Source organism: Heterocephalus glaber, unplaced genomic scaffold, assembly GCF_053883595.1.
Source record: "Heterocephalus glaber isolate CG9 unplaced genomic scaffold, H.glaber_assembly_v1.0 deba00001442, whole genome shotgun sequence".
NCBI classification, from domain to species: Eukaryota; Metazoa; Chordata; class Mammalia; order Rodentia; family Bathyergidae; genus Heterocephalus; species Heterocephalus glaber.
This window is the reverse complement of record NW_028258296.1, coordinates 1,881,565-1,904,548: the sequence shown is the minus strand read 5'-3', so window position 1 is coordinate 1,904,548 and position 22,984 is coordinate 1,881,565. Positions and strand designations below refer to the sequence as shown.

At 35.9% G+C, this 22,984-nt stretch overlaps 1 protein-coding gene and 1 pseudogene across 17 annotated transcripts in view; both read left to right on the top strand.

The window, feature by feature from the left end:
* Dock7 (dedicator of cytokinesis 7) overlaps positions 1–22,984 on the top strand; it is a 198,422-nt gene that overhangs the window by 32,931 nt on the left and 142,507 nt on the right. For all 17 annotated transcript variants that reach the window (XR_015451897.1, XR_015451898.1, XM_021255643.2 and 14 more), the window contains exons 5-13: positions 1,475–1,604; positions 1,699–1,911; positions 2,431–2,516; positions 8,314–8,380; positions 9,295–9,444; positions 14,552–14,632; positions 16,468–16,633; positions 21,118–21,260; positions 22,487–22,580. Coding sequence is in view for 15 of the 17 variants with exons in the window: in XM_021255643.2 (XP_021111302.1) it covers positions 1,475–1,604; positions 1,699–1,911; positions 2,431–2,516; positions 8,314–8,380; positions 9,295–9,444; positions 14,552–14,632; positions 16,468–16,633; positions 21,118–21,260; positions 22,487–22,580 (1,130 nt within the window). In the remaining 2 variants the exon portion in view is untranslated. The remainder of the gene's footprint in view (positions 1–1,474; positions 1,605–1,698; positions 1,912–2,430; positions 2,517–8,313; positions 8,381–9,294; positions 9,445–14,551; positions 14,633–16,467; positions 16,634–21,117; positions 21,261–22,486; positions 22,581–22,984) is intronic.
* On the top strand, positions 19,540–20,337 carry LOC147827567 (proteasome assembly chaperone 2 pseudogene; annotated as a pseudogene).

Here is a 22,984-nt window from a genome sequence, read left to right as displayed (position 1 = left end):
AATGTCAATAGTATTATGTTTGTTTAATTGTATATTAGTATTATTTTATATTCAATACATCTGTCTTGTGTTGCAGCGGACATACTAAGTGCATCTGTCTGGCTGATGATCTTAACTAGGGCTTATTTTTGGGGTATTGTGCGCATCCTGAAAAATCCTGCCAGAACTTATTTTCTGTCTAGGTCTTATTTTTGGGGACTTACGGTATATTGAGCCTTTATTCTAGTTTTTTCAGAAAAGAATATTTTTTAAATTTTGTGTTTGTGCTGTGATATAAACATCATGAAACTTATTTTAATAGCTTTAGCAACAAGACAGAATGTGAGTGATGCATATAAATGTGATTATTATTTGATGAATTGATTGATTGTAAGAACCATGCCATTTTCTGGTAATATAATTGTTTTGTTCTAATTAAAATATTCTCCTGGTTTTGAGTCACTGAGGTTGAATCATAAACAGTAATTGTTTTTTGATCAGTTCTTATTTGATGTTCCTGAATATTGGGTTACTAGGAAAGGTTACATTAATTTAAAAGCTGTTCTTAGCAACTTAAATAATATTTAATTAAATAATACTTTAATAACTTTAATAATATATGTGTCTTAGCTACTTTCTTAATGCTGGGACACAATACTGAACACCCACAATTCAAAGGAGGAAAGTTCTGTTTTGGCTCACAATTTATAGAGATATCAGTCCATAGTTGGCTGTCTCCAAGGCGTGGCAGAGGGGCCTGGCAGAGAATTGCTCATTTGCAAGGCTAGCAGGAAGCAGAGAGAGATCAAGGGAGGTGGGAGGGAGATGAACCCTTCAGGCCATGATCCCAGTGACCACCACCTCTGACCACTCTGTCTTCACCTCTCAATGTCACATTTAGCCATAAACTTGTCAGTGGACTCATCCAGGGATGAATGTCACGCCCCCATGGTCCATGATCCATAATCCTATGGGCCCATGGGGCTTTGGGAGGACATCTAGATATAAACCATATCAATATGTATAGAATGGTGTATAGATTTTTCTGATTTTCATTTTACAAGTTTGCAGTTTAGATAATGAGATATATTAAAACTTAAAATTAACTGACTTATATTTTTATATTTAAAAATTTATATTAATGATAATATACATTCTACTTTTTCATTTTATTTTTTAATTTGGATTCCTTTTTTTTTCCTGGCCCTATTCTCTGAATTGAAACTACAGCTTAAGTTATATGCAAATGGTTGGCATGGTAAAAAGGAAAATATGGTTAATTCTGGAAACCCATAATCTGCTTTGCAGTTGGATTAAAAGGAACTTTGAATGGAAATTTGTTAAACCTCTGGTTAAATGTTTAACACATTGAAGACTGATAGAATACATTGTTATGTAAAGAATAATGCAGAGAATATTTGCCTTGCTACGCAATGATGCTGAAAAAGTGAAAAAGTTTTAAAAATTGATGTTTATCTATTTTTATCTTGAACAGGTATCATAAACTGGGAACAGGATTTAATCCCAATACATTAGATAAGCAGAAAGAAAGGCAAAAAGGTTTGGCAAAGCAGGTCTTTGAATCTGATGAAGTTCCAGATGGCAACAGTTACCAGGATGAGCAAGTAATACTTTTATTCTTAAATGACTCTTAAGAAGTATTTTAAGTAGCTAATTATTAGTAATTGATAAATTCATATTTAATGTTTTGCATGACAGGATGATCTTAAAAGACGTTCAGTGTCAATAGATGATACTCCAAGGGGAAGCTGGGCCTGCAGCATTTTTGATTTGAAAAACTCACTTCCTGATGCCTTGCTTCCTAACTTACTTGATCGAACTCCAAATGAAGAAATAGACCGTCAGAATGATGATCAAAGGAAATCAAATCGTCACAAGGAGCTCTTTGCTTTGCATCCATCACCAGATGAGGTATCATTGTTTGCATATAAAGAAGTTATTGACTATTGAGGTAGATCTTTTGGCTTTATGATTTGTATATAGCAGTGGTGGTGAACCTATGGCACGTGTGCCACAGTGGGGTGTTTGTGTCATTTAAAGCTTGAAAGGTTTGTCATCACTGATACATAGTATTATAATAATGTTGGAAATAAACTGTAAATATCTGTACATTTTGTAAGTGAAATATTTTTATACTAGTGAACTTATTCTTAATTACTTTTATGAATTGAGTGCACCAATGATCCAATAATGTCTGGAAAAAAAGGTCATTCCTGTGTTTAATTGTGAAAATTAAAAATACTAGATTAGTGAAGTAAGTTCTTAAGAAGATAAATTGTAGCCGGGGATTTAGCTCAGTGGTTCCACTGCCTGCCTTGCAAGTGCAAGGACCCGAGTTCGATCCCTGGTACCAAAAAAAAAAAAAGATAAATTGTAAAGTATTAAAATATGATAAGCATATTCATTTTAGTGTTGCTTCTCACTTTATAGGAAGAACCAATAGAAAGGCTTAGTGTTCCTGATGTACCCAGAGAACATTTTGGTCAAAGACTTCTTGTAAAATGTTTATCACTCAAGTGAGTATTTATTTCTTTTAGTGTATTATTATTTTTCCAGGATAATATTTTGACTATTTGTACAATAAAACTTAAATAGATATTATACTTTTATCTGTGTCCTTTTGAGAAGTATTTTTCTATACATCATTTTAAATGCCATTCAGCATTCAAACATATGTATGAAGCTAATCTTTAGGACGCTTTTGCTTCACAGTGAAGGTAACTCTTTGCCTTGGCTGTATTATAATTAGTCTGTAAACCTGGAAAACATTCACTAAAATTATTTGCCACTATTCTTAATTGGGGAATATAAAGATGAAGTATATTTTGCCCTAAAGAGTTGATTTTATATTTGTTACAATATAGGCTTTGTTTTTTTAAGATTTCAAAATATTTTTTTTGCCTTTAATAAGTGACTTCTCATATCATTGAGGTAATATATATTTACATTCTGCATTACAAAGTGCTTTCTCTTATTTCATGCTATCTTCAGAGTAATTTTATAAGGTAGATATTATTTTCTTGATTTTGCAAATGAGGATACCTGGACTCAAAAGGATTAGCAGAGATTAACAGGCATTGGATGTTATACATCCAATAACTGAAAACCAAACTATGTCTTGGCAAAACATGTTAATATCATAAATCAATTATTAGTTTTGACTTTAAAAAATTTAGTTCATACAGCATCTGCACGCCTATTACAGGCTTTTTTTACTGTTATGTATCACAAAATTCCTTTTCAAAATGTACAGATGGCTAGTATGTACTCATAGTGTTGTGCAGCTTATCACAGCAGTCTAGTTCTAGAGCATATTCCGTACCCAGAGGAACCAGTACCTGTGTTAGGTTTCTTGTGCTGCGTATCAGAAAACACCATTCACTGTGTGGTTTACGTGACAGAAGTTCCTTTCTCACAGTTCTGAAACTGGAAGTCAGATATCACGGTGCCAGTGGGGTGGCTTTGGCTGAGGTCTTTTTTCCTGGCTTATAGTTACCTTCTCCCTGCTTCTCACATAGTCTTTCTTTCTTCCCTGTGTGCATGAAAAGCAGAAGGCTCTGGTGGCTCCTCTCTTATAAAGACACTGATTTCATGGAAGTGCTGTCTTACCTTAGAAATTCATTTAACTTAATTACCTCCTTATAGGCCACATCTCCACATATAGCCACATTAAGTGTTAGGACTCTAGCATAAGAATTTTAGGAGGACACAGTTCAGTTCGTAACAAAATAATTATTAGCAGTTACTTCTGCTTTCTTTTCCCCTTAACCTGTGGCAGTGACTAACTTGCTTTCTATTTCTGTGAGTGCACCTTCCTGGATACTTAAGTAAATAGAATTATACAGTGTGACTTTTGTATTTGGCTTCTTCACATAGTATGTTTTTATGGTTCATCAGTGTCAGTAGTTCATTCCTTAGTATGGCTAAACAGTGTCTGACTGTGTGCTATACCATGTTTGTTTATACATCAATTGATGAACATGTGGGGTGTTTCCACTTTTTAAAAAAAGCTTTATTGAGCAGTAATTCCCATGTTATGCAGTTTTTCTAGTGTATATCCAAGCGTTCAGTTCACCTGTGAATTTAAATCTGTCTTAGTTACTTTCTTGTCTCTGAGACACAACACCCAACACTTGAAAGTTAAAGGAGGAGAGGTTTCTTGTGGCTCACAGTTTATAGAAGTTTCAGGCCATAGTTGGCTGGCTTTAAGTCAAAGTGGCATGGCAGAAGGGGCCTGGCAGAGGAGAGACAGCTCACTTATAGCAAGGCAGGCAGGAGGAAGAGGGAAAAATCAGGGGAGCAGTGAGGGGGAAGAGATAGATCCTTCCAGGCCACGCTCTCTGTGACCCACCTCCTCCAACCAGGCTTCACCTCCCAAGGTCATATTGAGCTATATTGTGCCCCTGTGACCCAGTCACCTCTCAGAGGCCCCACCTGTCCTTGCATAAGGCTTTGGGGGGCATCTAAATATAAACCATAACACCCAGTATACCATTAAATAGGTTTTAAAATGTTCACAGATTTGTGCAGCTTTTATCACAGTAAATTTTAGAGGACTTTTGTCACCCTCTGTCTGTCTCTGTATCTATCTCTGTGAGTGTGTGTGTGTGTGTGTGTGTGTGAAGGAAACTTGACCACTACATCCCATCATATGCAAAATATTATTCACAGATTGATAGTAAACTTAAATCTGAAAGACAAAACAGTAAAGTTTCTAGAAGACAATGTCAGGACACCTTTGTGAATTTATAGAAAGGATTCTGTAACATGGTGCAGAAAGCTCTCCCCTAGAGGAAAATTGATACATTTTACTTCATTAAAATTGACCACTTTTGTTTAAAAAAAATAATGAAGGCAAGCCATGGCGGGGGAAACAATATTTCCAACACACATATTTGACAGTGTGGTGATATCCGTAATACATAATTACTCAGTGATGAAAAAGTGTTAGCAATAGACAGAAAATGGGTCAAAAGAGGATGTCCAAATGGTCAGTGCATGTGTGAGAAGTTGTGTGAAGTTGCGAACCCAGCAGTCCAGTGCAATACATTACCCATTAGAGCAGCAGCATCAAATGCCATAGAAGATGCAGAAGAAGTTTTGCAGAGGCTGACAGTATCACATCCATAAGGTCCTTTTCTTTTTTGGCTCCTGGTTGGCTTAGCAGGAAGCTATAGAGTGGAAGAGAGTAAGATCTGGGGTGGGGTGTTCCTTTCCCTTGCTCTTTCCCTGATAAGTTGCTTTGATTGTTTCCTCCTTTTCTCCAAGGCCACAGCTTCTGTGCAGGGCCTTCTATTCCACTGTCCTTCCTCGTTTTTGGTTACCACTTCCATGTTCTCTTTCAGTCTGAGGTTGGTGATGCTTCCCGCTAATGCTCATCCCATGGGATGGTCATTCTGTGTCTTTGAATTTCTATCTACATCTTTATAGATGACCTTTATCAAAGTCTTAGCCCTGTGGGAATATGCTGTCTGTCTCCTACAAGGACCCTGACCAGTTCTTAGAATTCAGAAGCAAGTGACATAGAGTGGGGTTATTAAAACTTCAGCACTAGTGACATTATTTTCTGGATAGTTTTTTGTTTTCACAGGCTATCCTATATAATGTAGGATGTTTAGTCAGGTCACAGGCTTCTAGTTGGTAAATGCCAGTACTACTGCTGCAGTTGTGACAATTGGAAATGTCTGTAGCTGTTGGCAGATGTCCTCTTGAGTGCAGAATTGCCCTTGGATGAGAACCAACGCTCCAGTCGTAGTTTTTATGTTATGTATTATTTCAGTCAATAGATATTTACTAAATATTTATGTATGTAAACCATAATTAAATACCTCAAGTCTGAAGTTATAAAATAAATTTTGACATATTCATAAAATAGAAATTATGTCAGTATGAAAATTGATAATATTTATGACATGGACATTTGTCCATAAAATGTTTAAAAAGACTACCAAATATCATGTATAATGTGACACTTTTTGTTTAAAAATTTTTTTTTTTCTGGTTTCTGATCAAACTCAGGACTTTGAGCTTGCCACTCTGAGCTATATCCCTGGCCCTTTGTTTAAAAAATTTTTTATGAGTGCATTTGTGTGCAGAGAAAAGTCTAGATTTTTTAGACACTAAACCATTAATTAAGGTTCGTTTCACGTAGTGGAATTTTGGATTTTCCTCTGAATATTTATTTGCACTGAATATATGATTAATAATCTAAAAACATTAGGTCTTTATTTTTAAAGTTTATTTAAAAATGAACAAATCTGTATATATAAAGACGAAAATACAGACTAGGAAGTGATTAGTGCCACAAAATAGACCTAAACTGTTGTGAGGCTTTTAGGAAATTTGAGATCAGCTGTAGCTGGAGAAATGAAGTAGAGTTAGAGGAGAGATGGTTGATTTAGACTGTGTGAGATAAAGATATGCATGGGAAAATGGATTTTAGGGAGAATGTAATGTAGGCAGAAATGCAGAGGTAGAAGACTGCAAGGTATTGAGAATATTTAATTTTGGAATCAGAATTTTTATCCAGCTATGTCTTTTTTATTTTATGAAAGATAAAACATTTTCATAACCAAATAATAAATAGTTATTACATTGTATGTCATTGTCTTCAAAGTAGTTGATATAAGACATAAACCAAAAACATTCTTACAAGAAAGAAACAAATAATAAATAACACAAACTTTCTTTTTAGCCGAGATAAACTGTTAGTATAAGTGAAACAAATTAGCATATATAGAGATATTTTTAAAACAATGGAATATGAAATTTGGGGAAGTATTTGAACTTCTCCCTACTTCTACACTTGATCTTAGCCAAAAGGCTGAGAAGCAATTCCCCTACTTCTTATTTATCTCTTTTCTATTTTGTTCTTTATTTGTGCGTACACACACACACACATATACATGCATGGTATTTCTCAAAAAGCATGCAATATTTGAGTTTGTGTGTCTGACTTATTTCACTTAACATGTTCTCAGGTTGCATCCATTTACCTGCAAATACCTCAAGTTTATCTTTTCTTTATGGCAACATGGTACTCCATTGTGTATAAATAGCACTTTCCTTATCCATGCATCTGTGGATGGATATATACGTTGCTTCCAAGATCTAGCTGTTATAAATTGTGCTGCTATAAACATGGGTATGCATGTATCTCTGTAATATGATGTTTTTAACTCTTTCGGGAAAGTACCTAGGAGGGGCCTAGCTGGGTCAAATGGAATTTCTGCTTTTAATTTTTTGAGGAATCTCCGCACTGATTTCCATAGTGGCTGTACTAGTTTACATTCCCACCAGCAAAGTAGTAGAGTTCCTTTTCCCCCATATCCTCACCAGCATTGGTTATTATTAGATTTTTTGATGATAGCCATTATTTCTAGGGAAGGTGGTATCTTCTAGTTTTTATTTGTATTTCTCTGGTGGCCAGTCACAATGAGCATTTTTTCATGTATTTATTGGCCATTTGTACTACTTCTTCTGAGAAGTATCTGTTCATTTTGGTTGCCCTTCTTTTGTTTGGATCTCTTATTTGAGAGGAGTCTAATTTTTTTTAAGTTCTTTATGTTCCCCCCACCCCCAACCAGGGATGGAACTCAGGACCTTGTGCTTGCGAGGCAGGCGCGGTGCCACTGAGTTAAATCCCTGGCCTAAGTTTTTTATATATTCTTTTTGTTTTGTTTTGTTTTGTTTTTGGTACCCGGGATCGAACTCGGGTCCTTATGCTTGCGGGGCAGGCAGCGGAACCACTGAGCTAAATCCCCGGCCCTTCTTTATATATTCTTGATGTTAGTCCTCTGTGGAATAGTTGGCAAAAATTTTTCCTGTCCTGTAGATTTTCTCTTTAATCTGTTGGTGGTTTCCTTGGCTGTGCAGAAGCTTTTTAATTGTTAACATCCCATTTGTTGATTCTTGGTATTATTTCTTGTGTCATTGGGGTTCTGTTCAGAAAGTCCTTGCCTACACTTGTGTCTCCAAGAGTTGTACCTATTTTATCTTCCAGCAGATTAAGCATTTCTGTTTTAACATTTAGATCTTTAATCTATTTTGATTTTAGTTTAGTACATGGTGAGATATATGGATCTAGACCCAATCTCCTGCATGTGGATATCCAGTTTTCCCAGCACCATACTTACTAAAGAGGCTGTCTTTCCTCCAGTGTTATGTTTTTGGCTCCTTTGTCAAAGATCAAATAGCTGTATGTGCCTGGGGTTGTTTCTGTTTCTTCTGTTCCATTCCATTGATCCACATTCCTGTTTTTGTACCAGATATGTCTTTTATATGTATTGTTAATTGTCCTTTTTCTTCACAAAGGTTTGAGATTGAAATTGAACCCATTTTTGCAAGTTTGGCTTTATATGATGTCAAAGAAAAGAAAAAGGTAAAGTTATGTAATTTGACTGTAGTCACTTGTCATAATCTTAGGTTACAGAAACCTGTTTTTAAGTTGTTTTATAAGATAAATTATGTTTTTGACAATTATTAAAATGGCTCTTTTGAAAGAGAAAATAAAAACTTAATTTATCCAGACTAAATATTTCTTTATTGTGAAATGCCTTGTTTGGAAGCTGATTTTTGTTTTGGTGAACGAGTTTCAGAAGCAAGTAGCAGAAGCAACTTTTGGTTTAAAAAATGAGCAAGACAATACAAGAAAATCATTTTAGGTGATCAGTATGTAAAAGATAAAAATGATGATGACCAGTTTTATTGAAATAGTTTTCAACTTCTCACCAGCTAAGAGGTGATTTATGTATATTTTAAATATTCTATATTAAGTAATGTTCTTAGCTTTTCTATTATGTCTTTATTACCTAGGAGTTTTCAGAGGACTGCCTTGTATAGCATTCCTTAACTTAATATTCTAAGCCTGCATGTAATAGAAACTGAAAGTGTTTCTGGTGACTTCTGCTGTCAACATGTGATATATGATGGATTTCTTGGTGGAACGCTACGCCACTCTTATATTGTTAGATCAAAACTGCTGAGATATTGTTCACATAATTTTTTCTAAGAACTCAGTTTGGAGTCATGCACCTTGATGATACTTTTTTGTATATTTTATCGCAGGTTATATTTTTAATCAAAGGAGTTTGGAATACAATTCTTTGGGGTTTTATTCTCAAATAGTTTATACATTTCTTTTGCTTTGATTTAGACATGTAGATGGTCTTGGTGGAATATAAGATACACTGTAGGTTACAGTGTAATGTCCTAATGGCAGTAGTAAGATATGTATGATTTTGTGTTTTAAAAAATTACAGATTTTAAATTTTAATATATGAATGTCTTTTTTAGATTTCAGAAAACTTTTATTTTGACCTTAATTCTGAGCAGATGAAAGGATTGTTACGTCCACACGTACCACCTGCTGCCATTACCACCCTGGCAAGATCAGCTATCTTTTCTATTACTTATCCTTCTCAGGATGTTTTTCTTGTAATAAAGGTGAGACTACCGTTAAATGTATTTTTCTGTTGTACAGTGTCAGTATTCTTGTTCCTGTCAATATTGCAGACTTTTCAAAAGCAAAGATTTGACCTTTATGTATTGTTCCCATCTTGATGTTCCATAACAGAATGTTAGACATGTACTCTAGATGTTACCTAACTTTTTTTAAAAGGAGATTTATGTGAAGCGGAGTTCTCCAGAGATGCAGCACTGGATATATTTCCAAAATTGCTTTACAGGAAGCATTGTGAAGCTGGGAAGTCTGCAGCTGGTAGGGCAGACTGACAGTCTGGAGATCCAGGTAAGAGGAAGCAGGCAAGGTTTCTAAGTGACCGTCTTGAGAAGAACTCCCTTTTCTTGAGGGAAACTCAGTCTTTGCTCTTACTCCTTACAGCTGGATGGATGAAGCCCACCCGCATAATGGCAAGTAGTCTGCTTTACTTAAAGTCTTCTGCTTTAACAGTTAATCACCTCTAAAAAAATATTTTCACAGAAACATTTTTAAAAAAAAATATTTATTTATTTATTTATTTTGGTACCAGGGATTGAACTCTGGTCCTTGTGCTTGCGAGGCAGGCGATGGAACCACTGAGCTAAATCCCCAGCCCTTTAAAAAAAAATTTTGAAACAGGGTCTCACTATGTAGTTCATGCTGGCCTTGAACTTATGTAATCCAGGGTGGCCTTGAACTCATGGTGATCCTCCTGCCTCAGCCTTTCAATTGCTGGGATTACAGGTGTGTGCCACCACACCTGGCTCACAGCACTATTTAGACTTGTGTTTGATTAAACCATTGGGCCTCATAGCCTAGCCAAGTAGACACATAAAATTAACCATCACAGGTACAATCATAGTTTCGTAACTCTGTTTTAAAATCATGTACATATTGACAGCTAAATTGTGATCACGGAGCAATATGGATGTCAGCTGATTAAGTAAAAGGGCTACACATTCTAAAACCTAAATATTACCAAGCTATTTAGTTTAGTACAACTTAAAAAATAATTTATCTTAACTTGACCTTGACTTGAGAGTAGTCTAAGATATATTCCATAATCACTTTATTTATATAAAGTTATCACAAAGAGGTAATGAATTTTATAATAAGGTTATAAAGTAAATTGTCATGAAATGAATCCTTTTACCCACAGGAATAATGTCCTAATTTGTGGGTATATTCCTAAGAATTCAGGTTAAAGTAAATCTTAGTTGCAATGAACAGTCCTAGAAGCAAAGATTAAGCAGCAGTGGTCTTCACTGAGAAGAGTGAAGTTGAAATATTGGTTGCTTCCAAATGAGATTATTTAGTGGCAAGCCTGGCAAGTCATTTTGGCAATGAGTAGCTTAGATAGGATTAGGAGTTTAAAAACCCATTGTATATAAATGTTCAACATAAGGAGATAGAAGAGTAAGTCGTTGTACACTCATATTGTGTACTATGGCCTTTAAAGCTACAATTTGGAAAAACAAATTTTTATGTTATAGGAACGTGTGAGAGAATGTCTGCAAGTCTGATTCAAGCTGTCATACACTTGATCCCAAGTGTAAAATATGCACAGATAGATGTGTACATGCATTTTTATATGGATGCTGGTATATGCACAAACACATACAAATATGTATATATAGAGTTTTCCATATATTCAGAAAAAGAACAAGCAAATTAAATTTTAAAGGAAATATATTTAGGAAATTAAATTTTCTTTCGTTATTTGTTGCCTGTCAGAAGTGCCAAGGAATGGGTTCAGGTGCATAGGTGCTTTACAAGTCTTGGGTTGTATCCCACCAGCTAACAAGAGGTCACCCAAAAGAATACCATCGTCAGTCTTTTCAAATTGGAATGTTTGCTTGGTCTCTTCATAAGGTTATAAAGTTAGCAGCTGGGAGGATCTGCAGTGTCGTGTAGCAGAGGGAAGGATGAATGAAGGGTGAGGAATTGGGTCTAGTAGTGAAGTCTCACTGGTACAGCAGTGGTGAACCTATAGCATGTGTGCTGCAGCAGGCTGCTTGTATCATTGAAAGCTCTAAAAGGTTCACCATCGTTTGGATTCTGGTTCGGCTAGGATTATTAATTCCTTGCTTATTTTTATGCTCTCTTTATTAGGATAGATACTTTCTGGTTAAATATATGAAGGGGTTACACCATTATGTTTGGATATTTTTTTGCTACTGGGGATCGAACTCGGGACCTTGCGCTTGTGAGGCAGGCGCAACACCACTGAACTAAATCCCCAGCCCTGGATTATTTTTTGAGTACACCTGATATTTTGGAGGACAAAAATACAAAGCACTTTGAAAGAAAACCATAAATAAAACAAAATATGGATTACAACAGGCTAATTTTCATAAAGTTCACTTAAAATGATTTTAATTATTTTTTATTGAAGTATGACATGATTATAAAAGGGATTCTAGAAGTTATAAATATGTAGTTTGACTAATTGTCCTACAGCACACTTATATGACCTGCCAGCTAGGTAAAGAAATAAGGAGGAGAATCTGAGAGACCACCACCCCTGTGACCCATGCTGTTGCCTGGGCCTCTGTCCTCCATGCTTTGGGCCTGTTTCTTGAATGTGTAACAGAGTCAAAGAGGGTATATACTTTTTGGCCTCCTTTCTTCCATTCAACATGACTATGTGATTAGTCCATTTTGTTGTATGCAACAGTTTTAAAATTCATTTTCATTGCTTCATAGTATTTTATAGTATGAATATATCCCAGTTTGTTCATTTTACTGGTGATGGATATTTTGGTTCATTTAAATTTTCTCTTGGTAATTCTGTAAACATCTGTAGTCCATTAAGTTGATGTTTGTACTCATTTCTGTTTAGTATATTTGTAGGAGTAGAATTACAGAGTCAAAGGGTATTTGCCTGTGAGCTCTGATGGATGCTGCTGCACAAATTTCCAAAGTCTCTAATAATTGTGTCTTCTCCAACAGTGAATACAAGTTCCAATTGTTCACACTTGGCATTTATTAAAATCTTAAAATATAAAATACATACAATGATATCTGTAAAATACCCATATTTGAGGTGGACAGCTTGATGAAGTCTTCCCTATGTATTTGCCAGCATAATCACTGCTGAGCCCAAGTTTTACTTATGTATATAGCTCCATCCACCATCCTGGAGGGCTCTCATTTCTCTTTCATGACTACCCCTCCCTTTCACCAGATAGCTGGTATCCTAATTTCTGCCACCGTCACTTAACATTTTTTTCCTGAATTTCATATGATACAATCATATGACATGCAATCTTTTGTCCATAGGTTCTTTCAGTATATTATCTGTACTGCTTTTAGCTATTATAAGTAATGCTGCTACAAACATTCTTCCATGTGAGTTTTGGCCCAAATATGTTTGTACTTCTGTTGAGTATGTAGATAGGGACTGAATTACCAGAATATAGGGTAGTATTTATAAGTTAATCACAGTAGAAATAGGTAGTTTTCCAACATTAGTCCAGTTTATACTCTCATCAATAATGCTTGAGAATTTTAGATGTTGCATTTCCTTCTCAACATTTGTTATCATCAGATTTTATTTTATTTAACGTTGTAACTTCTTTAATTTTATTATTTTATTTCTGGTACATTGTGAGGTTATATCAATTTGATTTTAATTTATAATTCTATAATGGCTAAGAGTGTTGAATAATTTACTCGCCATTTGGATATTCTGTTTTGTGAAGTGCTCATGAATTTGACTACTTCAGCTACCTCACATAAGTGGAAGCACACGTATTTGTCTTTTTGTGACTGGCTTATTTCACTTAGCATGAGATCTTAAGGTTCATCCAGGCTGTAACATATGTTGGTATTTCCTTCCTTTTGAAAGTTGAGTAATATATATATATATTTTTTTCACATTTATTTGCCCATCTAACTAAGTTGATGGACACTACAGTTGCTTCTGCCTCTTGGCTGTTGTCAGTGGTGCGGTTAGGAACACAGGTGTAGAGATCTGTTTGAGTCCTTGATGTGAATTCTTTTGGGTCCAGACTAGGGGCGTAGCTGAGTGCAAGGTCTTGCATTTAATTCCCAGTACGCCCTGCCGTACAAAGAAATAATTACAAAAATGTGTCCAATATTCTCAGTTTTTCTGGATCTACAGCTGGAAATCGAATTGCTGGATTATATGGTTACTCTGTTCTTTAATTTTTTGAGGACACTTTCTCCTAGTGCCTCGAGCATTTCACTTTTCCACCAGCAATGGGCAAGGGTTCCAGTTTCTTCACATCCTCACTAACACGTGTTATTTTGTTTTTTTATAATGCTCATCCTGATGGTTATCATTGTGATTATGATTTTAATTTCTCTAATGATTTGTAATTCTGAGCTTAATTTCATATACTTCTTGGCCATTTGTGTAACTTCTTTTGTTTGGGTTTTTTTGTTTGTTTTTTGTTTTTCGGTACCAGGGATCGAACTCGGGTCCTTGCGCTTGCGCAGCAGGCGGCAAAACCACTGAGCAAATCCCTGGCCCTGTGTAATTTCTTTTGAAAAATACCTGTTTAGTTCTTTTGGGATTTTTTTCTTTTGTTTTGATACCGGAGATTGAACTCAGGACCTTGCGCTTGTGAGGCAGGCAGCAGAACCACTGAGCTAAATCCCCGGCCCTCTTTTTCAGTCAGATTTTTTTGTTGTTCTTGAGTTGTAGGAGTTCTTTATCCTTTCTAGATACTAATTTCTGTCGGATAAATACTTTGTAGATATTTTCTCCCATTCTTAGGATGCCCTTTCATTTTGTTTATTTTGTCCTTTGATGTAGTAAATGTAACTTTTAATGTAGTTCAGTTTATCTGTTTTTACTTACATTGCCTGTGGTTTTGGTGTCTTAATTCAAGAAATCATTATCAAATCCAATGTCATGAAGCTTTTTCCATAGGTTGTTTTCTAGGAGTTTTATAGTTTTAGCTCTAAAATTGAAAGTTTCTCTTTGTCTAGTACTTTTTCTGTAGTTGAGATGGTCATTCCCTCCCCATCATTTTGTTAATGTGTAGTGTATTACATTCATTTTAATATATTGAACCATCTTTACTTTTCAGGTTGACTGTTTTCATTAAGAGTAATTAATCTTTACATTTTTGCCTTTGACAGCTAGAAAAAGTTCTGCAGCAAGGAGACATTGGAGAGTGTGCAGAGCCATATATGATTTTCAAAGAAGCCGATGCCACCAAGGTAGAGTGTCATGCTTGCACTCTCCTCTGTTGTTGTAATTTGGGAGAAAAACTACAAAGCATGTAAAAGAATTTTCCTACTAATCCATTTTTTATTTTGGCCTACTTCCTTGTCTTCCTTTTTCTTTTTTTTGGTACCGGGGATCGAACTCGGGACCTTCCACTTGCAAGGCAGGCAGTCGAACCACTGTGCTAAATCCCTAGCCCCTTCCTTCCTTTTTCTTATTTCCTTTGCCATGTAGCTTTTGCCATGAACTATGCTATTTTAAAATCCCTCCCATCTCAAGACTAATTAATTTGTTAAAATATTCTTGACTAAAACTAAGTTAATTTAGTTTAACTCTTAAATAATTAAAATTTTCCTTATTTACAAAATAGTGATTTTGATGGAATTTTTCCTAGCAAATAATATTCCTAGCTTCCATCTGACTGGAAGGAATTAAGAAATACAGTAAAAATAGAAAATATAATATCTTTGTCTTGCCACCAGATGACTCATTTATAGAATTTGGATAAACTTGCAAAAACTAATAATGATAATTGAATAATGAATACCAAATTCTGCATTACCTTGAGTTAGCTACTACAATACAAGTGATCCTTGAATTTTTGAACACAAGACTTAGTGCTGTAACAACTAGCCCAGCAATGCTTGAGGAATGCTGAGTAAGCCACTGAAATCTAGAAAATGTTTTGCTTCCTGTGTTGCTGACATTCAGAATAAGATCTGCACCTGTTCTGCTAAGGTCGGTAGATCTGAGCACATGATAGTCTTCTCCGATTCTTGGCTGCTTCACTGTGTAGAAGTATTCTGGCTTTTTCCAGGTTGTCATTTTACAGACTCAGTTTGCTCTGTTATATAGAGCTCAGAAAATATGAACATACTATATATCAGGTTATTTCATTTTTCTTTAAACATTTACATACACAAATTTACATGCATACATTTATACTGACAGATTTAAGTATACGTGCTTGATAGGCTGCTTTTTGTATTTTCTATTTTTGGTCCTGGGAAATCCAACTCAGAACCGTGCACTTGTGAGGCAGGTGTGGTGCCACTGTGCTAAATCCCCAGCCCTTGATAGGCTCTTAAAGGAAGAACCTCTTTTGGAGGCATAATTGATAGCAGTAGTAAACATTGTTACCGTCTGGCTAGCTTTTCCTCTTTCCCAGCCCTGAGTCCCAAGGCAGAGTGTTGCCATTAGTGCATTCCTTACCGACATCCTGTGTGGAAAGGGTATGTGAGGATGTGGTTTGACTCTTGCAGTCTACCTTCGTGGTTGTTTTCAGAGTGTCCAAAAGCTTGATCCAGCATCATGCCTTGGACTATTATTTTCCAGGGTTTAGTCCTCGTATAATACTCTTTTTCTTCTATTACAATTCGGGATTTATCATTGACCTGTTTGTGTCTTCTCTCCACTCCCACCTCGTGGTTGACATCAGTTAGGACTATTTTCAGATTGGATCAGCCACTCCACTTCCATTTTATGTAGAGGGACAAAGTTTAACAAATCCTAACCTAGAATATATTATAGCTGGCAGTTGCCAACTAGACTATGGTTATGGTACCTTTCCTAAAGTAATATGCACTGTACATAAAAATGGGTGACATTTGATCTCTTTTTTTCCCAAGATGACATAATCACAAACTGAAATTTCAGACTTCCTCACCTACACATTTGTAGAGTGAATTGAGATTATTCCTTTGTTGAGATAATAGATAGTTATCTGATCTCTGAAAGACACAGATTGTTTTTCTTTCTCTGCTGAGAACTGAGAACTCTTGAATTGTTTTCTTTCAAGAATACTCACGTATTAAGTTCTGTTTTGCAGAATAAGGAGAAATTGGAGAAGCTGAAAAGTCTAGCAGATCAGTTTTGCCAAAGACTTGGGAAATATCGCATGCCATTTGCTTGGACTGCAATCCATTTAATGAATATTGTTAGCAGTGCTGGCAGTTTAGAAAGAGACTCTGCAGAAGTAGAAATCAGTACTGGAGGTAAGAGTTTTTAGTAGAATATTTTTCTAAATGTATATCTTTTTCTTTTTCTCTTTTATAGGCTTGTTATATTTTTGGATTCTGAATGTGATGTGGCATAAAAAGGATTTTCTTTTTTGGGGGCCCTTTTTCATTTAAGTCTTTGGAAATATAATTCACTTATATACAGTTCACCTTTTTATTATTATTATTATTATTATTTTTTTTTTTGGTACTGGGGATTGAACTTGGTTCCCTGTGCTTGTGCAGCAGGTGGCGAAACCGCTGAGCTAAATCCCCAGCCCCAGTTCACCTTTTTAAAGGGTACAGTACAATTGTTTTTGCTATGTTCACAGTGTTCTGCAACCACTACCACAACCTCATTTTGGAGCAGTGTTTAACCCACTAGCAGTCCCTCCACATTCCAGATGTAGCCTTAAATGACCACTAGTGTATTTTCTGTCTTTATGGATTTGCCTATGCCAGATATTTCCCATACATAGAATTGTACAATATGTGGTCTTCTGTGGCTAGTTTTTTTCACTTAGCAAAATATTTTCTTAAGGTTCATCCATGTCCTATCATGTATCAATATTTAATTTCTTTTTATTGCCAAAATGACAGTCCACTGTATCAATATATTGTGTTTCATCTATCGGTTCATCAGTTGATGGTCATCTGGGCTGTTTGCACATTCTGGTTGTTACAAATTATGTTTCAGTGAACATTCATGTACAGTCTTTTATGTGGATATGTTATTTCCTTTAACTGAAATTGTTGGATCATATAATAATTCTCTATTCAACCTTTTGAGAAAGTGCCAGACAATCTTCTAGTACAACCACATTTTCAAAAATTCGAGCATTGTGTGAAAATTCCAGTTTCTCCATATCTTTGCTAGTACTTGTCATTTCTTTTGATGATAGCCATTCTAGTGCGGGTGAAGTGGTATCTCACTGAAGTTTGGATTTGCCTTTCCTGATAGCTAACGATGTTAAGCATCATCTTGTGTGTAGCGGTGATTTCTGTGTCATCCTTAGAGGAATTTATATTCATGTTCTTTGCCTATATTTAATGACTTTGTTGTCTTTTCATTATTTCATTGATGCTTGATTTTAAAAAGGGTTTTTTGTTTTTTTGTGTTGGAGTTGTATACATTCTTTGTATGTCTGGATACAGATACCTTATCTAATATGTGATTTGAAAATATTTTCTTCTATTCGGGATTTTCTTTTCTTGATAGTGTTGTTTATACTACAGAGGTTTAAGTTTTGTTGCTGTGCTTTTGGTGGTACTGGATATGTAAGAAACTGTTACCTTACCCACAATCAAGGAGAATTACTTGTTTGCGTTTATTGCCTTGCTTTTTGGTATATGTAAGAAATTAATACTTAAGATCAAGAAGAATTACTTGTATATTTTCTTCTAAGAGTGGTGTAGTTTTAGCTCGTACCATAGTGTGAGGTAAGGGTCCAACCTCCTCCTCCTCCTCCTCCTCCTCCTCTTCCTCCTCCTCCTCCTCCTCTTCCTCCTCCTGCTCGCCTTCTCCTTGCCTTCTCTCTTCCCTTCTCTTCTTCCTCCTCCTCCCCCTCTCTCTTGTCTTACTCTTCCTCCTTGTTATCTTACTCTTCTTTTAATTGCAATATTAGGGGACCCCCAGGGCCTTTGGACTGAGCTGTCTCCACAGCACCCCCCCATTTCTTAAACTTTTTTTTGACACGGGATCTTGATAAGTTGACTCAGGCTGGCCTCCAGCTTCTGATCCTCCTACCTCAGCCTGCCAGAGTGCTGGGATTGCAGGTGAGACTGCAGGTGCACATCACTAGACCTCCCCACCTTCATTTTTAAAATGTGTGTGCCCACTTGTGGAAAAGGCTGTTCTTCACCCATTGAATGGTCTTAGCACCCTTGTCAAAACTCAGTTGACCATATATGTGTGGGTTTATGTCTAGACTCTCATCCTAGTCCATTGATCTATAAGCCTTTATTCCAGGGCTATCCTGTGTTACTTTAGCTTTCAGTTAAGTTTTGAAATTGAGAAGAATGGATCCTTGAACTTTGGTACCCTCTTTCAGATTGTTTTGCTTATTTTGGATTCCTTGTATTTTCATATGAAATTTTGCATTGGCTCTCAGTTTCTGCACAGGAAGGTTTTGGGATTTTGATAGGACTTCCATTGACTATAACTCAATTTATAGGTTATTGCCATCTTAGCGTTACTAAGTCTGAATCCAGCAATAAGGTTTTCCATTTATTGAAAGTATTTTCCTACATTGTATGGTTTTCAGGGGATGGTTTGCCTTTTTCCTGTTAAGTTTACACCCAGGGGGCCCTCAGGAGGTTGTGGGATGCAGTGCGTGTGGATGGCCCTTGGGAGGTGCCCAGGGCCTCACTAGGACCCAAGCATAGACTCTGCTCTGAGTTCGAGTCACCTCCCTTACGTAGTTGTCCTCTTCCTGCTTGCCTCTACTGTTTTGTGCCCTGCGAGGACTTGGGCTGGACCTCTTTGGCTGCACTGTGCTCCCGCCGGTGGTATCTGTTGGAAATGTTGGCCCCCTTGCAGTAGATATGATTATTTTTACACAGAAGTGGTCTAAGATTGGTTACTTTTCTACTGATTGGTGCCAGTGGTTGGAAACAATCCAGACGGAGCAGCAGAAGAAATTCACAGAACTTGGTTTAAGTGCTGAAGTATAGTCACTGCCTTCAAAAAGTTAATGGATCTATTAAGTATATTAACTATAAAGTTTTCATATATGTTCTTTATGACGTCGAAGAAATTTCCCTCTATTCTTAGTTTACTAAGAATTTTTGTCATGTGTGGATGTTGGGATTTTGTGAAATACTTTTTCTGAACCCATTGATATGGTGGTATGATTACTCTTCTTTAGCCTGCTAATATGACTGATTGAATTAATAGATTTCTAAATGTTGAACTAGGGGTAGGGAGGACAGGGGAAGGGAATGAAAAAAGAATGTGTCATGTACATGTACCTACTTTCCGTGACAAATTAATCATTTTGTACTGGAAACATGTACTAATAAAAATTTTTTAAAAAAGGTTAATGGCTCTAGAGTTAAGATCTGTTTTTATTAAGTATAAATCCAAGTTATTCTGTGAAAAAAATCCTTTCCTGGCTGAAAAGTAGCAGCTTTGCCAGAGTTGCTGTTCTTTTTCAGGAGTCTCATAGCAATGGAGAGCTCCCTTCCAGTACCTGCTTACACCTTGTATGCAGAAAAGTGCTCTGAATAAAATAAAGAGCTTTAACTGGCAAGAAATGGGAAAAGCTCCATGCGTTATTGAAATGAATGATTTTGGTCACTGTGTCCAGATTCCAGAGGAGGGACCTCAAGAGCATTCTGTGAGGAAAGCTGTTGTCAAGAAACCCAAAAGGAGGGGCTGCTGACAGTTGTGTCTGAGGGGGACAACATCCAGGGTGCAGAGGGTCTTGCTGAGTACCTTAACAAGTGGCTGCAGAGAATTAAAAGGCCGCAGAGTGATGACCCTGCACCGTCTACCTTGCCTTGGAAAATGCCGAGTTCTTGGAAATTACTCTGGGGCAGTGGTCTTCTCCTGCACTTTTAAAATCACTTTTTAAATCTGTTTTCACCAGTTTTATATTGTGTGTCCTGAGAAACTTACTATCTACACAACTGTTAAACAGTCTGTGTAAAAATCATACTGCCTAAGAATGTATTAGGAAATAGATACTTTTCATAGAAAATGTTAGAGAAAAATGAATTAACAAAAGGTCTTTTCTTGTGCCTTTCATCATCTACAAATATAAAATTTGTACAATAAAATTTATTTTCTTTTTCTTTTTTCTTTTTTTTGTGGTACTGGGGATCGAACTCAGGACCTTGTGTTTGCTAGGCAGGCACGGTGCCACTGAGCTACATCCCTGGCCTCCATAAAATTTATTTTCTAAGTAAAAAATAAATTTACATCCAGGTGTTCTGTTGTATTTTGACATTATTTTTAAATGAAATTAATATATATATCCATTTCTAATCTTTACAAATACAGTTGACTTTTGTATATTGATCTTGTACTCTGAAACATTTCTTTGAACTTGTTTATTCCAATTGTTTGAAAATCCCAGGTTCTTAAGGATTTTCTGTGTATAAGATTATGTCACCTGCAAATAAAAGTAGGCTCATTTTTTTCAATCCAGATGCCTTTTTAAATTTTTCTTTTCTAATGTCTTTAACTAGAACCTCCTGTGAAATGTTAAATCCAAAGGGCAAGAGTGGGTATACATGCCTCCTTCCCGACCTTAAGGCAGATCCCTTCAGCCTTTTGCCATCAAGTATGGCGTTTGCTGTAGGCCCTCCCTCCACCGTCTCTTTCCTCCTGCAGCTTTTTTCCAAAGTGAAATTTTTCTACTGTAATCAGTATGCTGGGTATATAATTTTTAGCATTAATGGATACGGTGTTTGGAAAGGTGCTTTAAATAGATTTTTAATTTTATGAACATGAATATTTTACTTCTTTCTCTTGGTAGAACGAAAAGGGTCTTGGTCAGAGAGGAGGAATTCTAGTCTTGTGGGCAGGCGATCACTTGAAAGGACAACAAGTGGAGATGATGCTTGCAACTTGACTGGCTTTCGACCTGCCACTCTCACAGTGACAAATTTCTTTAAGCAGGTATTGTTCTGTCATGTAGGGATTCTGGGGAAATATTTGTAAATAAGTTTAGTTCCTGAAGGGTAGTAATTGTACTCATACATGAATATGATTTCAAGAGCCTTCAAAAACTTGAAGATAAAAATAAAAAGAATAACAAAAGTAAGAACTGTAAGAATAAGAAATAATTTTGGTATATGCATGTAATCACAGGAGCTCGGGTCACGGCAGGAAGATCACAAGTTTAAGGCCTGCGTGGGCAACTTAATGCAACCGCCTTTCAAAATAAATAAAAAGGGCGCAGGGAGGTTCCGTCACCAGTGCTGGGGGACAGAATAAGAAATAATTAACTTTATATTGTGTGTGTTGTTCTAGCGTTATATATAGTTTTTAAATATTGACCTTGACATTATGAATTCATCACAGTTAATCTTTCACACCTGTATCTTATTTCTCAATTTTAATAATGTAGCTTTTCTTAAATGTTGATAGTGTCTGGGTTTCTGTAGTGCGAGTGCTTTCATCTGTCTTCTGCAGTGAAGTTTTTCTGACCCAAACTACCATACCTGGTTTGTGAAATAGAACTTTTTAGGACTTCATATACATTTCTGTTCCAAAACACAATCGGTGCTTCTCCTCTTCAGATCAGATCAGTGTTTTCCAGTGCCAGTCATCACCTTGATTTTTGGTCTTAGTGATAGGATAGTTGTGCTTTTCCTTAACAGTAGATTTTTATTTATTTATTTACTTTTTTTAGTAGGTTTTTTTTTAATGAGTTCTTTTTTTAAAAATTTAGCTACTTGGTAGATTTTTGCATTTGAGGATCAGGTGATATGTGGAGTTGAAAAGACAAATATAAACTCAAGCATAATGATTTTATGACTATATTTTTACACTAGTCTGCTTTTTAAAATTCTGTTTTATGTCTGTATTTTTATTTTTCCTTTCCCTTTTTATCTATCTCAAACTTGTATGGTTTTCTATATCTTACAGTATTTTATAGTACTTTTTTGCCATAGATAATGGAATATATATGAATATATAAGATAAAAAATGGTCTTAAAAATCTTAGTAAAATTTGGAAGCACTAAAGAAAAGGAAATAAATCAGGATATTTGGACTCATGCTCATTTTTTATTCTATCTCAGTGTAGCAGAAGTGCATGCTTATGAGCAAACAATGTAACTTCAGTTCCCACCTGCTAGAGCTGTTTTATCAAGTCCTTTTTTCTCTGTCATTGAAATCAGGAAGGAGACCGCTTAAGTGATGAAGATCTGTACAAATTCCTTGCTGATATGAGAAGGCCATCTTCTGTCTTGCGGCGACTGAGACCTATTACAGGTATTTTTCATCTTTGATTAGATGTGATTATATCTGTTGTTACCACTAATGTATTATACTGCCTGTAAGCGTGCATTCCTTCTTTTTCAGTTATCTGGCTCATACATTTTTCTGTGCTTAGTAGCTGTCAGTCTTCTTCAACTCATTAGTTATTATGTATTCTAACAGTTTGGATGCAGGATTCAGCACCTTTGATAATTTGAGTTGTGTAATGATAATGATGAATAATATTGTGGCTTAAAATTATTTTCTTGAGAGAAAAATGCACGTGGAATGGTGAATATTCAGAAACATTCATACTATTTTTGGAGCAAATCATTTCAGAGTAAAATTAGTTTGAAGTTTGCCAAGCCAAAATTAAATCACTTAATCTTTAAACGTTGGCTAGTTGAAATTCCAGATCC